General features: G+C 48.9%; 1 protein-coding gene across 5 annotated transcripts; it reads right to left on the bottom strand.

Annotated features, from left to right (window-relative positions):
• Window positions 1–1,086: 1,086 nt before the first annotated feature.
• Window positions 1,087–14,709, bottom strand: LOC135809832 (uncharacterized). Of its 5 annotated transcripts, XR_010552246.1 has the most exons (6): window positions 14,371–14,709; window positions 10,603–10,672; window positions 10,281–10,382; window positions 7,732–7,796; window positions 2,008–2,062; window positions 1,087–1,253 (listed from the first exon to the last, which is right to left on the bottom strand). XR_010552246.1 is itself a non-coding variant. In XM_065323264.1 (5 exons), the coding sequence occupies exons 1-5, from the start codon at window positions 14,450–14,452 to the stop codon at window positions 1,224–1,226; spliced, it is 339 nt and encodes a 112-aa protein (XP_065179336.1). In that variant the 5' UTR covers window positions 14,453–14,709; the 3' UTR covers window positions 1,087–1,223. The 5 variants fall into 5 exon arrangements, 2 of the variants coding, with proteins under 2 accessions (XP_065179336.1, XP_065179335.1); XR_010552247.1 differs by lacking the exon at window positions 10,603–10,672 and having other exon boundaries at window positions 14,371–14,706; XM_065323264.1 differs by lacking the exon at window positions 7,732–7,796.
• Between the last annotated feature and the right edge of the window lie 1,895 nt (window positions 14,710–16,604).

Raw genomic sequence — 16,604 nt, 5'->3', positions numbered from 1 at the left:
AACACAGTGCGTCCCCCGCCTTGTCATGTTAATTTATCAAACAAGGCTTACCTATACCAACATTATACATGTAGGGCTGTGCATGCTTTCAAAATTCTTCCTTGTTGAAGTAGAATACCGTGCTTGTGGGGGCTTTAGTAGTTCCTTTGCCAGATGTTCTATGCGTATCTCAATGACTTATCAGTTTCAGCACTCGGGCAAGGCACATTCGGGCCTACACATGTAGCCTTGAATTCTGGCTTGGAGGCATTATTTATCTATTTTCATGGCTGCTAGGTTCATCCTTAGTTAAGAGTTATTTCTCCGTGATTCGCTGATGAGTCCACAAAGGACGAAACAGCTAGACAGTACTAGTGCTGTCCCCAGATCGTGTATTCTAAATCCATAATACTGACGCTCAATCTCCAGACAGCTGTTTCAGCCTTTTTAGGTCCCATCAGTGGAGCTCAGAGCGGGAGGTTAAACAAATGGCAATACGGTCTATATGAAATGAACAAAAAAGCAATTTGAAAATGGCTCAAAGCATCAAAGTCAGCGAGCTATCTGCAAGACACGCACAAAGAGAGCTTTGCACGAAGGCAGATACATATTACATATACCTTTGACACTAACCAAAAAGAGTGCTCAATCAAGTCAACGCAAGGCAGCGTAATGCGGTGATCGAGTCAATAAAAAGCTATAGTGACATGTAGCCAGGCCCCCAGCACAATAAGCTGACTTGCATCATGCTAAAATCGTTCACACAAATCTCTTATAATAATTATTATATAGATTGCAGGATAGGGTGGTTGCACCAGGAAGTGCTGTTTCTGCGATAGTGGGACCAGCCAAGATTGCAGTACAGTCGTCCACCATCAATCCAGCACTTCATTGGCCCACGCCCTCGATACACCAGCATGATTTCCGGAGTTATTACCATTCATTGACACATGCCCCCCCCCCCAGTTCTTCGGCACCTGACCCGAGTTCTATTTGGGCCGCACTACTTTGTAGCAGTCATACTATAGTACTAGAACTGGATGCACGTGATATCCACTGGAGCTGGCGCTGGCCATGAGCTGACCCACCGCCGTGCCTCCCAGTGTCAATTTTGCTTATGTGATCCTACCACAATCTGGAACATTATCAGTACTCGCCTCTGTTGACTTGCCAGCACTAGTTCTGGTGGATCCGGGCATGTTTCTGCCTTCTCTTAAGCATGTATTCTCCTGCAGGTGCATCTTTCACCTCCTTCTAATGCGCGAGCACATTTTCTGTGGAGATTCAACGACACATAGACCAGAAAATACAGAACGGAACAGTGGCTGCCAATGCGACACAAGTACCACATAGACCTAAAAACTCATAAGTACCCTGGGAGTTAGATGCATTTACGGGAAGTATGCCAGGATTTGCGCAGCTAATTTAAAATCAGATTAGCAATGCTGTGTGCTACCTAGGTGGCATCTTGGACTCAAAAACCAACCGATTGTGGTCCACCCCAACCGACAGCGTTGTCGGTGGGTTCCGGTTGGCAGGTGTTGGATGGACATATGATCCATGCGTCCCCACAAGCAATGAGAAGTTAACAATGCCACTAAGGATATAATATCGCGGACAGCAGTACAATGAAACTGGGCCATTCATTATCAGCAATATCAGGGGTATATCCCATCCGATAAGACGTACAGCTCGTGTATGGCAGACTTTACAGCAGGTCCCGACATAGCTTGCCCCGTGCCCTTTACCACTCCTGGGCCAAAACTGTTGTACAATACTCGAGAGGGTCTAGCCTAGTGAGTGTGAACAGAACCTGGCAAACCATATCTCCAAGTGATTCACATGTTGGTATATTCTCCGTTATCATACATCAATTCCGAGCAATTTGACACCCGAATATTCTCGCACCACTACTGCTGAAGTATTGACCACAAACCATGTTCCATTTGACTTACAAACGGAACTTGCAAAAGGCATGAGAGCACTGGAATCTGTAAAGACTCTCACATTATTAGCCACCATACATACCTTTCGGGAAGTCGTGTTGGAAGCAGAATGCTCGGAGAGCAGAGCTGAGTGAGATCTGCATACAGTAACACAGCGACAATGAATCACATGAACAGAAGGTATCCGTACACATCTGAATATGTGCTTATGGGAGGAAAATTCGTGCGACAAAAGAGGATCGTGCTATGCAGGTGTATGTCTTACCCGGGTACGTACTAAGTGAGTTCCACCGTACGTATATAATTGTATTGCAATTGAATCACTTTACTGACTGGAGCCAAAAATATCAATTGGCACTTACTCCGGTTACCCGAATGTTTCGGTACCACTATCATTAGGTTTGTTGCAATCGAACCAAGTCATAGTTGAGTCATTTTCATTGCGTTAGGTGTTACCTGACGTGCCCACTGCATCAGCCGCTATGTCAGATTCCACCAGGCATGCACCAAACCAGGCGCAATGCGCACACTGATGATGGTGGTTGTCACACAACGAGCAGTAGTAAAAGTGAAAGCACATTTTGCATGTGATTTTGTTGTAATTTGTGCCTGTCGAATTGTCTCAGTGTAACTAGTTTATCGTTAGCTTACTACTTGTAGTTTGTTTATACAAAAGAGAAAGACCAAGGAACTACAAGTTACGCTATACTGTCCACTAACACCACCAGTTACTAAACAATCAGCTCATGCGATAGCATTGCACGACACTGAACAGCTCTAGCACATCTTGGATGCGCACTCCAACAGCCTTGTGGACGACGACCGTCACTGGAGAATCGGTCCGTCGCTCCACCAGCCCGGCGGCACAGTGGACAGTGCCTTGGGGGTGTCAGGCATGGATCAGGCTGATAAGGACGTGGTGGAGACGGAAATGATGTTTGCAAGGAAGAGTGATGATATGCGTATATGCTCTCCGCCAGTTGTTGAAGCAACAGTCCGGCAGTGGAAAGTCGGCAAGGTTAAAATAAGTGACCAACTGGGTGAAAGTACACCAAATGTGGCCCATCTCTTGAATGGTGCGGACCACGGCAAGGACCTGAAGTTGAAGGTCGTCAATGGCAACACCGCATGGTCGACGTCAATGGGAACATCAAGCCATCAAGTTGGTGGAACTATGGAATGTCCGTCGCAGGCTGCAGCGACAGGGTAACGTGCTCAGGGAAGAGTACAGCGACGATGATCAGCTGTGTCTTGCACGCAGTCGTGTTGAACGTGGCGTGCAGAACAACAGAGACAGTTGCGGTATTCGTACATTTGTCTGTTTAGGATTGTGATCCCCAGGAAGTCCTTTGGTGAGGAGTGATGTCACGCAACGAGCAGTAGTCAAAGTGAAAGGACTTCTTGCATGTGATTTTGTTGTAATTTTGTAAGGTGTGGTGGCAGAACTTTCAGCTGGTAGTGGGTGATGGGCTGGCGGTGTGACAACAATTACGGGCTTGACGAACGACATAATTATGGCGAGTCGATCTTTGGCCAGTTGCTGAGTTGGAGATTGTCACCGTAGACCCAGAGATCTGGTCCACGGTCCAGGGGTTGGGATCCCACTGTGGTGAGAGCTTGTGTGCCTGCTCATTGCGGCGTAAGACGCGCTGACCAGGAGTGAGGATGGGGGTGTTTGACCGGCGGGTGGCATTGGCAGCGTCGCACTGGGATTGGCGGAATTGCTGGTCACGGTGGGCAGCTGAAGGCAAGTCTGGTGCGGCTGCCGTAATGCAGGGTAGGCTGTCGCGGATGGGGCGACCAAACATGAGTGTTGCCGGTGCCTCGTGAGTGGCAGGGTGTGGCGTGGTGCGGTACGCTAGGAGCCATTGGTCTAATGCAACATTGATGTCTTCGCCAGCTAGTTTGGCAGTTCGCAGAACTTTGCCAATGGTACGGTTGAGGCACTCGACTGCTCCGTTTGCTTGTGGCCACAAAGGAGGGGTGTGGCGGTGCTGGATAGCGTGTTGCGCGAGGAAATCAGCAAAAGCCGAAGAACGGAACTGAGGACTGTTGTCCGAGACTAGCTCTTCGGGCAAGTCGAACCTGGATAATGTAGAGCGCAGAGCTTTAACAACACCGGCCGTAGTGGGTGTCGTGCTGAACACGTTGATGACCGGGTAGCGAGTCAACTGGTCGATAGGGGCAAGCAGGTGCTGACCGTTAGGCATGGGTCCATACAAATCGACGAAGACTCGTTGCCACGGCTTGGTGGACGGTGGTGTGGGCACGGACTCCCGGACGTAGCGGTGTCGTTGAGAGAGTTGCTTGGCACGGAATACATTGCCGGCAGAGTGCTTCGGCTTCAGTAGCCATGTTGGGCCACCAAACCTTGCTGTTAAGCCATTGCTTGGTGCGGACAATATCTTGGTGGCCCGCATGTGTAAGCTGCAGGGTAAGCCGTTGGAGGGCCGTGGGAATGACGAGACGGTCGTTGCGGAGTAGTAGACCGTCACTCTCAGACAGTTCATGGCGGAGGGCAAAGTACGGGCGGACCGTGGTGTGGTTGGAATCCCAGCGGCCAGATTGCAGAGAGGAAAGGATGGCTTGCAGTGTGGTGTCTGCGGTGGTGGCGTCCGCAATCTCCTTCAGAGCCAACGCATTCGGCTTAGCTGCTGTAGCTAGGGCATGTATGTACGCAGTGTCTTCCTGTGCGCCGATGGTTGGCAAGTCGGGATGAGGCTGCAGATTGCGACTGACGACGTCGGCCGGGTTTTCTGGGCCAGGCTTGTACTGGAGCTGGAAGCTGAGATCCTGCAGGCGGAGGACCATGCGCTCAATTCGTGGCGGAGGTCTCGATCCGACGGCCATGAGTTGCAGGAGCGGCTTGTGGTCGGTGACAATGGTGAACTGTGGATCACCTTGTCAAGTAGTGGTGAAAGCGAAGGCAGCCAAACTTGACACCCAATGCTTCCCGTTCAGTTTGATAATATTGCTGCTCAACGCCGGAGAGTGCACGGCTGGCGAATGCTACAGGTGCATCGTGGCCGTTGTCTTGGTGTTGACACAGGATTGCGCCGAGGCCGGTGGGCGATGCGTCGACATACAGTGATGTGTATCGCTTGCGGTCAAAGTATTGCAGCATGCAGTCTTCGGCGATGGCCTTCTTCAGTGCATCAAATGATTGCTGCTCAACATCAGTTTAACGCCAAACAGTACCTTTTTTAGTGAGAGCAGGGAGTGGCGTGGTGAGATCGGCCATGTTACGAATGTAACGGCGGAGGAAGTTGGTGAGACCCAGGAAACTCTGTATGTCGCTGACGCAAGATGGCGTAGAGAATGTAGCCACAGACTGCTGGTGGCTGGGAGAGGCGCGGATGCCCTTGTCGGATTAGACGCTAGCCATGAACTTGAGCCGAGGCTTGAGGATGTGACATTTGTGACATTTGGCTAGGTTGAGTGTAACGTTGTGATCTTGGAGCCGCTGGAGGCAGGCGGCGAGTCGTCGGTTGTGCTCTTCGACGCTCTTACCAAAGTTGAAGATGTTGTCGTGGACGTTCTTCACACCGTCAAGGCCAGCGAGCCATGGCGTCCAGTGTGCGCTGTAGGATCTCGGATGCGGACGATACGCCCATGGGCAGACGTTTACAGTGCAAAACTGCGTAGCGACGTGACTCAGGGTGGCCTGGCTCTCCACAGCGGTAGGAGAGCGATGTGCTGGATTCCCGCTGGCCTGGAGCGCGAGTGGCGACTGGGGCAGGTGGCTGGTGGTACGAGTTTGCAGCTGGATGTGGCGAAGACTGCATCGGTCGACGCGACGGAGTTGAAACAGTAGCGGGAGGCGGCTGTGTCCTTTTGTAGAACGGTGGCTGATGACGGAGGGCATTGATCGAGTCTTGTGTGTGCCGGAACGCCGTCGTCTGTTCCACTGACGCTTCAAATGCTCTGGCGGCCTTGAGCGCCTTGGCGAGATCAAGGGACGCAGTCTCCAGCAGTTTTCTGCGGAGTGGATCGGACGTGCATCCTGCCACAATTTGATCACAGAGAGCCACGTTCTTCTGGGCATCGCCGGCGAAGCTGCAGGTCGTTGCCGATGCCAGCAAACGAGTATAAAACGTGTCTAACGTTTCGCCAGGCTGCTGGGTGACCTGCCGGAAGTGGAAGCGGGCCATGCTGGGGCTCTGCTTCGACTGAAAGTAGTCGGCGGCGGCGGTTATGAGGCCGTCGAGATTGTTGCCAGTGTTGGCTAACGTAGGGACGAGCTGCTGGATGTCCTTGCCGGCCACATACTGGAAAGTGTCTCTCTGGCGAGTGTCATCCGAGATGCCGGCTGCTGCGACATAGAGTTGGAAACACCGTTCCCAGGCAAGAAAATGGGCAGCAGCGTCGTAGAGACTGCTGTAGATCGGGAATGGCTCCGGAGGCGGTAGTGACAGTAGGGACATGGCGAGGATCAGGCGTTTGCTCGCAGCGCCAATGTAATGTTGTTCTCTTGCTGTATTCCAAACAACAACTAGCTCGGAGCTCCGGAAAGTTCCGCAATAGTGAGGTTTTGCATTCCGAATTTCGGCTCGGCGTTCTTTGGTCATTTGTCGAACATCAAAATGTCGAATTTTCGCACCGACATTTGTTTTGCAAGTCGAAAATGATGTGTTTTGATTTCGTGAGCCCCAGCATCAGCAATGTCCTGTCCCGTGCTCCTTTTCTTGCTGATTCCGACAAACTTTGATCGCGCCCAAAGAGTCGAGGGCTAAACCTGCCTCCTCAGTCGCCTCAGAAAAACCAACTCCATGGCCAAGTCAAATTTTATGGGTATCGCCATAGTCTTTTCAGCCACACAGATGACGGTGAGGACACTCCAGGCGAAAGAGAGTAGACAGGCAGTGAAGAGGAGCAATCAGAGGTAGCTGACGATGCTGATGTCGTCAAAGACGCCTGCGAAGCCATGCCAAGATAAGAAACCTCTTTGAATAAATCACGCGCTAGCGCTCTTCCACAAGAAAATTCATCCGAAAAATATGTTCGGCAAAGTGAGCTTTTTCCGAACAAACATGCCGCATCTTCGTGTGCATTTTCGACCTCGCTCCCGCGTGCCGAATCTTTTGCCGAATTTCGGAATGCAAAACCTCACTAATATGATGCCAACAGAATGTAATGGTGTGCGTGCATGCGTACAGAGTCGGTGCGTACCGACTGTCAGCACAGCTGTGGAAAGCAGCATATGTAAATGGATAGGAGCACAAACGGTGCCGCGTGCATATATGTGTCGGTAGAGCATGAGACTCTTAATCTCAGGGTCGTGGGTTTGAGCCCCATGTTGGGCGCCAAATGTCGTCTCGGTTGGAGAACGAGATGCCTCTACTATACCCTCGCCACGCCACACATCAAACGGACTAGTCAAGTGGTTTTTCTCTAGAGCTAGAGAGAGAGCTATTCATTACTACACTTCAGGAGACGACGGGAGAACTGACAACTGACATGGCGAAAGGAAACATGATATCGGAAAGTGGTGCCCTCATCAGCACAAAAAGTGGCGTACTCGATATCATATCAGCACAAAAAGGTGCACGTGTCAGCAATACAACAAAGCAGCGCAGCAGCATGTACGGGTCAGCAGCACAGAGACACAAATACAGCAGCAGGTACGACAAAGAGACAACACGTGCAGCCACATGTACAACATATGGGTGTGACAGTCCATATATGTACGTGTGAACACTACACACGATGAGAACATGCAAAGTATGGAGACCCAGACTGTGTGGTCAGCAGGACACAGCCCGTACAGGATGGAACAGACAACTAAACGTAATATAGCACCACGTACCGGCGGACTAGTCGACGCTGATGGAAGAAGTGGCACCCCCTGAGGCAGCTACGGATGCTAGAACTCTACAGCCAGAGTGAGTCGGAGTGAGACCAACACCAATATAAAACAAAAAGGTACACCACACCAGGAAGCAAGTCAAATAAAGATGTGTGAACAACAGCCACACACCACAGAAAAGCATACAGAACAAAAACTCAATTACCGACACCATAGACACTGCAAAATCCAAACAGGAGGAAAATACTAACTCCCTGAGGACACTGAGCATGAGGCAAACGAGCAAGCAACCTCTTGCCGATGTTCCACCGTGTAACAACCGCGCTGGCCACCGGACTGTATGGTAGGGGTATTACACCTGGACCTCAAGGCCAACGGGCGAAGGACAGCAGGCCGGGCCCAGGTAAATACAATGAGGAGCACTGTATACAACTACAGAAATAACCCAAACCCATGCCAATTTGACCAACATACATTCCCTGCGCATCCATTCCTAGTGTACGGGTCTGAAAGATGAAAGATGGAGCGCTTGTATACACGGGCCCGGAAAGCCTGCTTCGGCCGCTCGGCAGCAGCTTCGTAGTGGTGGTCAAGGGTCGAAGACCGACGGATACGGATCAACTCCCCAGTGAACACACCTTTGCCCATACTACAGGGGTGGTTACTACCGACAAGCAGATACAGGAAACGATTGGTGACCTTGAAATGAGGCTTCACCGCCATGTATCCCTTACTACGGAAAACTGTGGTGTCCAGGAAATCAATGCCATCATGTGCCAGTTCATGAGAAAACTTGAGGGCCGAACACTTATTATTCCTATCTAAAGTGCGCTGAACTTGACCTTCGAAACCATGCAATGATAAAGCGCCTATAAACCTGAACCTCTAAACCCTCCCCCTCTAAGATCGGCAAAACGTACCGCTTCTCCAAATACAGCATAACAATGTCGGCATAGACCACTGCTGCAGGCGAACCCATGCCAGTCCCTTGGATCTGCCGAAACACATCGTTACCATACACGAACTCATTTTTCTTCCGAATGACTGACATCAAGGAAGTCACTGCTGTTAATAACCATGTACGAAGGGCGAAGGGCATCCACCTTGTACACCTGTGTGTGATATACCACGACAACCGAGCCCGTTGGGGATGTTGGTGTAGTAAAGGCTGGTCACACCTATACTCAATTATAAATGATCGTCCCGCACAGGCAAACCTTCTACCAAGTTGATGAAATCCGCAGTTGAGGTCAGAACAGTACTTTCCTCACATACATACGGGTTCAGTAGAAAGTCAGTGAACTCAGCGGGATAGTAGCCAGGACTATTTAGATTAACAATAGGCCCAACCTTCAGGACCCAGGGCTTATGTGTTTTGAGAAGTCACCTGAAAACGGGCATGCGCCCCCGGTGCGACTAAGAACAGTGACATATATTAGTGGGCATACGATGCTCAATGCGATGCCTAGTCATGGCGAGTAAACAATTGACTCGGGTCGCTCACACGAAGTCTCAACACAGCCTTGAGCCTGTTGGTTGCCATCGGCAGTCTAGCCGCATGCTCATCTAGCCCCTCAGGCAAAAAAACCAGTCATTTATAATGTTTGGCATTGTGATGCTGGGCACAACCTATATCATCATAGTGAGATCCGTCCAGGACTACTATCACAATAGACTGCCTTTGAATATGCCTGAGTCCGATCGCGTTCTAGCTCCCAAACTATGTGCTGCATGTGTACACTCCGCCTATGGTTAGTCTACTCCAGAACAACGCCTGGAGAGGTTCATTGGGGGCATGATGTCCCCCCACCCCATTCCCCCCCTTGCCCCCTGCACCTGAAGTACCGGTATTGCCCCCCCCCCCCCCTCCCCAAACAAATTACAGGACACAGATGGAGCACTGGGGAGCACGTAGCAGTAGGCAAAGTTGACGATGCCAGTGCAGACACGGCCTGACCTCGGTCACCACACTGGCACCGTATAGTCTCAAAGGGACATAGCTACCAGAGAACACACAGAATGGGAGTATATAGTGCTATCTCGGTGGATAGACAACCCCCTATACACAAAATATCTACTGATAGAGTTCTGTGTAGACCCTATGTGCACATATGTGTGGATGAGTACTGGTAAACGGATAGCTAACCCTAGTCTAAGTAAAATAAAGGTAGAATGTAGACCCTGGGCAAAAAAATAAGTAAATAAAAATATTGACAAGTTTGAGGGAAAGACACAAACGGGAAAAGTCTGAAGAAAAAATTGACTGTCACCAAAAAATAATAATAGCTACACACACGAGGGAACTCGGATGGAGAGCCAAGGATTAAAATTGAAAAAGAGGACCATAAGTTTACGAGTTATCCGTTTTGTCCAACACTTACGGATATAAACGTGATGCAGCTAAGCATCAGGTCGTTGAATGTCATGATCTCATCAGTCAGTTTTTGTGCTGATTGTTGCACATTTTTGACTCAGCAGTATTCTGCATATAACCGTTAGTGTTGGACAAAACGGATAACTTGTAAACATGAGGGAACACTCATCCTTACCCAAGTCCCAACGTCAGCACTCGGCGCTGCTCCGAACCAAGAGGGACACTGGAGAGATCGTCCATCAGCTCCTCTCTTGTCCTGCGATCAAATCGCCTAATGCTACAAGTAAAACACAAGAAGATAGGAAAGGCAAGTAGAATAAATAAATCAATAAAATAATAAACAACAAAACAAGTTTGAACAGCTGCAAACGTAATGGACGATCCGAACAAGACCAATGATATACCTAGCAATAAGTGTGCAGAGTACGCAGCCCAAGGATAATCATCCCACGGCAAAGTTTATTGTTTAGGGCATAGACTCACAGTAACAGGCTCACCTTTGCTGCATCTCACACCGCTTCACACGGTAATCTACTGTATCACCATGGTAATTTCTGTTGCACATTGCTGCTTGTTTAACAAAAGGCAGAAAACACACCGAATTTCCAGGAATTACCATGGTGATACGGTACTTTAGCTTGAACCTATTGTATGACGGGTTTTCTATGATTCATAATGACCCAGAGAGAAACTAAACCGGTATCGAATTCCTGTCAGCGACGCAATTCTTCTCAGGTGTAAAGTGACTTCAGGAATATGTTGCAGAAAACTGCGATGCATGCTGATTATTTACTGTGCCCTACCGACCACCCCTTGGTGCCAGCAAAAGCGGTCTTTAGTAGCAGGTGGTCTTTAGTTAGAGGTTTGCACCGCGTGACCATATGTGGATCCCATTATATGATATGTATGTCAAAATGCAGCTAATACAATTCCCCAGGACTTGCGCAATGTCAGAAAGACGAAGAGATGGAGAGAGAGAGAGAGAGAGAGAGAGAGAGAGAGAGAGAAAGAGAGAGAGAGAAGATTAATTTTTTGCAGACTTCAAATTCAGCTGCTACTTCTGAAGCCAGGAGTCAAACGTTCCCTGGGGAAGTTTCGTTTCGCGCTGGGCTTCAAATTTGTTCATGCGATCAATCATACCGACTGTCCTTGTTGTGACTTCTCGATTGCTTGAGCATCAGGACCTTGTGGTGCTGCTTTGTTTCTGGATTCCTTGATGCCATCGTCGATCCGTCTGTATGACTGGGGTGACAGAGCTGCCCAGTCTTCGTTTCTCCTCCGAGTAGTAACATCGATCAGAGAGCGCTTTCGATGCGCTCTCCAAGACGTTTCCTATCATGTTTTTTCTTGACAGCGCTTGAAATTTTGACAGGTGTAGTGCAGTCCACACCGACTCCACAGCCCAAATTACCTGCATTCATTTGTTCAGCTGTAGTATCGAAAGATTCTTTTCAGGACCATGGAAAATCAGTAAAATTTCAAGAAGGAGCTTCGAGCAACATTTGATTTCCTACATCGCGGTCGCTAGTTACGGGTCAAAAATTGTGTTTGGGACAGGAAAAGGCGGTTGCTGGTCGCGTTCAGAAGGTAGTCGCTAGTCACAGTGCATTTTGAATGTGAGACCTTCCGTGCCTGGCGAAGTGGCCGGTAGTACCAGGCTGGTCGCTAGTGACGGTGGTCTTTAGTTACAGGTTTTACTGTATATCCCTTACCGAAATTGTATTCTTGAACGCAATATTCTTCTTTCTTTTTCTTCTACTCCGTTCCATCAGCACTCGGCCGATGGCAGGAGATTGGTACCCACTGGGCTAGCATGCAGCAGCCAAAGCTGGGGCCTTTTCTTACTCCGTCAAACCCACTTCTTAAAACGAAACTGACGTGCATATTCACATTGCATGTTGTGAATGTCCCCATATTTGCCGCGACATCTTAGCTCGTACAGCGCTCCAGATACATCTGTGCTACGGTGCGCACCACATACTCGAATTACGGTACGGGACACATACGGGATACTGCACCAACCATGGCATGCCACGTGAACCACCCTACCAGGCACCGTGACACGCACCGAATTACAGCGGTGTGGATACTGGCTAGCGCCAGATGCTACTAAAGTACAACTGAATAGCGTCTTTTGCATAGCTACGGGAATAATCTCATATCCCAAGCATTGCTGCTCTGCTAATAGAATAATTCAGGTTACTCCCACTCCATTTCTCTAGTGCTTATTTTTCTGAAAAAAATATCATCTTTGGCACCAGAATGCTGCCACCAAGACTGCAAGAGTACATTAACCAGAGTGTGCAGCCCAAAGAGAATCATCCCACGGCAAAGTTAATTGTTTAGGGCATAGACTCGCAGTAACAGGCTCACCTTTGCTGCATCTCACACCGCTTCACACGGTCATCTACTCTATCACCATGGTAATTTCTGTGGCACATTGCTGCTTGTTTAACAAAAACGTAGAAAACACACCGAATTTCCAGGTAATTACCATGGTGATACGGTACTTTAGCTTGAACCTATTGTATGACGGGTTTTCTACGATTCATAATGACCTAGGGAATAACTAACAGTTAGCGACGCAATTCTTCTGAGGTGTAAAGTGACTTCAGGAATACATGTATGTTGCAGAAAACTGCGATGCATGCTGATTATTTACTGTGCCCTATTGTGCACCATATACCTGGTGGGTTACTCAGGGATAAAGTAGATGCACACAAGTGCCGTGCATCACGGCACAGGTTAGGTTCGCAACTAGCTGCTACAGAGTACTTGTGGTCCGAACTTGCACTCTACTCAGCTCTGCATACGCAAAGAGTGCTGGTGCCGAAATGAACCAGAAGGGTGCTGAGTGGGACGCAACAACACTGACTCTGTATACCCATGTACACAGATATGATAGGGTATGCAGTACCTGCTCTAAGATTTAACACAAACCGGGTACACGTCTACCTGGCACAACTCCTGCAACACTGGGCCAGGGCCAGATGCGTTCAAGTGCGGCTACTGTGTGTCAGGGAGTCGTAAACTTACTTTCGACTTCCTGATGTACATGATTGTACATGTACATGTATGAACGTACTCGCACTGGGCACTCTGGCCGCACGCATCTGCACGCGTATGCAGCCTGTCAGTGGCGGTATACCCTCGAAGTATAAAAAAGTATAGTACTCGACAGGACTTCCGACCGGGTCGCAGGTAACCCAGTGTTCTTTTTCCAAAAGGTCCAAGTACTCACAAACAGGGCCACTGACCTGGCTCTGGAGCAGACACTGGTAATCTAGGTCCAAGTTTGCTCGATTATGTTCTGACGCTTCATGTGCTTTCATAGCCAAGGTTTCTCACTTACTTCGCAAGCTCTTTTAGTCTTGAGAGTTGACAACTGCTTATGGTTGTGTTGGCAGAAAACATGTCAGCTTATCTGACAACCGTCCAACCCCATTTTACTGGTAAGTAGTCAGCGAGTGGCTTTGATGGGGCCATACTAGAGGGGAAGTTACGCGGCATATTTGTGCTTCCTTTTTGAAAACACGTTCTCGCTCGAAGGGTTTCTAAACTTTATCCCTGCGCTCATTGATGGAGTTCATCGATGGAGTTGCCAGCGGCACTCTACAGAAGAACAATGTCGTCAAGTTTTTTATGAAAAATTGTCAAACATTTTCAAATTGCTATAAGTTTGGTTAGGGCCGGGTTCCACTGCGGCTCCACAGCTCTGCTGCTCCACGGGTACTTGGCTGCATGCAGCAGAGCGGCGCGGTTCCAGTGACACTCGCCATTCACGGTACCGCGATCGTGCTCGACGTTTTTTGATGACATTTAGCCTGCCTGCGCGTGCGTGAAATCCAAAAAAATCCTCGTGTTCTGGCCTGTGCAACGAATTAAAATCCCCCCCAATAAAACAATTAAGTGCGGGAAACAATGCAAGCCGTGACCGCGGCTTGCATTTTTTTGTATCAAGCAGCGAAGCGAAAGCTGGTGATGAGCCGCGGCCTCGCTGGACCAGCTCGTAATGATGACGTTTCATGCCGTGGATGATGTGCGGCGGAGCGGCAGTGGAACCCAGCCCTTAGGCAAAGGAAATTTGTTATTAATTTGTTTATGCTGCATAGATGGAGAGCTGCACACTCTGGCTTATGGACTCTCGCCTACAGTGTAGTCGTACTGCTAGTGTACTGGCATTTATTAATACAGAAGACACGAAAAACGAGAACATAATTATGGCGAGAAAGTAATTACTGGCTAAGAATTGCTCTAGGACTTACCGCTTCTCAGTGCTCCATACCAGGAAGTAGTACAATACCTACTCCCTGCTCCATACGAGTGTTTTCTCCTCATTCTCTGCATCCTTTACCCCAGGAGTCTCGTCCATTTAGCTGCTCAAATGCTTGAGCTCCGGATAGCGGAAAATAGCTCGTCGTCCATTAGCGGCTCTAATAGTACCTGGTCTGAAGTGTCGCAGTCTAGCAACTATGATTTTTTCCAGGAGGGTAAGGGTTGCAAACCCAAAGAGACCCTAAGCTTCGTCTATCAAACAAAACAATTGCCCTAAAAAATGGAAGAGGAAAAGAGTGAGCGAGCTGGTCTGAGCGCGCTACTTTTCAAAAAATAGAAGCTGAAAGCCATCAAAGTCAAAGCATTCTGGCTAGCGCGTTTGCGTATGTCACGAGCGCTAGCGCGCTAGTCGCAGCAAACGCTCGCAGGCCAGAGTTAGCGCTATTTGGGCTGTTTGCCGCACGCGGCAGCTGGATGGATCACGTGATCCAAGCTGACAAATAAGGTCCGATGGTTCAGCTACATTGAGCCACAAGCGTCACAAATCACCATACATGTACATGTGTAAAGTACACAGTTCGTGACTGCTCGCAGGGTGCTTCGTACTGCAGGATTTGTTGTGGAAACTATAATTCCCTATGAGCGGTCACAGAATGCAGTTGTGACCACTATAATTCCATGCGAACAGTTACATGCGGAATGTACAGTTGTGACCACTCTTTCTCTGTGAGTAGTCACAGGCAGAATATAGGTATTTCTGTATTACAAGAGAGATTGGAGGCTTTGTCACAACTCTGAGTTTCACGTATTACTACGATCGTCAGGCAACTGATGGCTCCTAAACGGGCAGCCTGAACATAAGAGGGAGCAAGGTGGGAAATAATTCTGAGGGTTATCATAGGCGACGGGCATCATAGTGCAAGAGTCAGGTGCAGGCGTGAAGTTGCCAAGTCTTCAGACTTGGGGCTATGCAGCAGCAGTTCCAGCGTGAATGACATAATAATAGTCCATCGGCCAAATCTCAGAAAGGGCCTCTTTCGGCGAAGGTGATGCACTGAAGCTCCAACTAAACGCCCTTTGGCACACTAGCTCATGCATGAGACCCCATAGAATACGAATCCGATTGTTGGACGTTGCCAATCCAGTCCAGGATAGTCGAACTGGGTCGAATACCTTCTTCCGATTTTCGTAATTTCGTCCACCATTACATCTTTCTCATCGACTTTTTTTCGCTTGGCGAATGTTCTTGAGCCGCTGAGCAGAATCTACGCACGCTCGAACACTTGAAATGCCTGCATGTTGACGGTTCGCAAGATTCTAGCGAGCTTGGTGAAAATCTATTATTTTATTTTGACATTTTTGGGGGAATCTGAATTAGAACGGTAGAAGCTCATTCGGAGAAGACGGGGTGTCGCCGCTGTCGGATTGTCGCTACTGTGTTTCAGACGTATTTGCTTGAACGTGCTATTGAGGATGGACAGAAGATGAAGTGACGGCTTTCTTGAACACGGACGTTGTGTCTACATTGTAGCTGAAACATCTCATCTGGCGTCTAGAACGCAATTATTATGAGGTGTGAGTGCCAGCTGAGCTGAACACAAGCTGGACACCATTCGTCAGCTGGGAATTTGCATCGAAGCTCTTGATAGCCACGATAAGCATAATTATACAGAGGTAACCTTGTTTGACTCAATACGCATGCAGGTGATACCACTAGTGGCACTGCAATGTAAATGGTGCAAAATTGATCCAACAACGAATATGTACTTGGTTGGTTGGTTGGTTTTTATTTCACTTCGCACATTCAAACGGGATGACGACCCAATAAAATGACGGCGAAGGCTTAGCCTAGAAGTGGCTATGGAAGAACATAGTAAAAGCTATGGAAGCACATAGTAAGAGAATAGGATACTAATAACTGCGGGTAAACGGGGGGAGAGAGAGAATACGATGTATCTGTGATACTACGTGCGGGTTACTGAACTGCACGGGGAGGAAGAGCAGAGCGATCAGCAGCAACTCCAACTACTCCCTACAGGCGTATGGTACACATGCATGCTTAAACTCAGGTAGCCGGGTAATTGTGCGGACCTCACCAGGGAGAGCGTTCCACAGCAGAGCACCAGCAACAGAAAATCTACGCTGACCGCGGCGGCTACGGTTTGCCTGGCTTAGTAGGCCATTTGACTGCTGATGGCGGGTAGGGGTGCCTTGTGCTGGGGTC

This window comes from Sycon ciliatum, chromosome 2 (assembly GCF_964019385.1).
Source record: "Sycon ciliatum chromosome 2, ocSycCili1.1, whole genome shotgun sequence".
Classification (NCBI taxonomy): Eukaryota; Metazoa; Porifera; class Calcarea; order Leucosolenida; family Sycettidae; genus Sycon; species Sycon ciliatum.
The sequence above is the reverse complement of the archived record's forward strand: the minus strand, read 5'-3'. Positions and strand labels throughout refer to the sequence as shown.

What these genes read in the sequence shown, in the direction of transcription:
- LOC135809832 (XM_065323263.1), bottom strand. Translation starts at nt 14,452, where the DNA reads ATGCAGAGAATGAGGAGAAAACACTCGTATGGAGCAGGGAGTAGGTAT. An exon ending in CGGTGTGAGATGCAGCAAAG is followed by an intron (nt 10,383 to 10,602) that starts GTGAGCCTGTTA and finishes TTTTACTTGTAG; the next exon opens with CATTAGGCGATTTGATCGCA. An exon ending in GTGCTGACGTTGGGACTTGG is followed by an intron (nt 9,732 to 10,280) that starts GTAAGGATGAGT and finishes GTTCTCTGGTAG; the next exon opens with CTATGTCCCTTTGAGACTAT.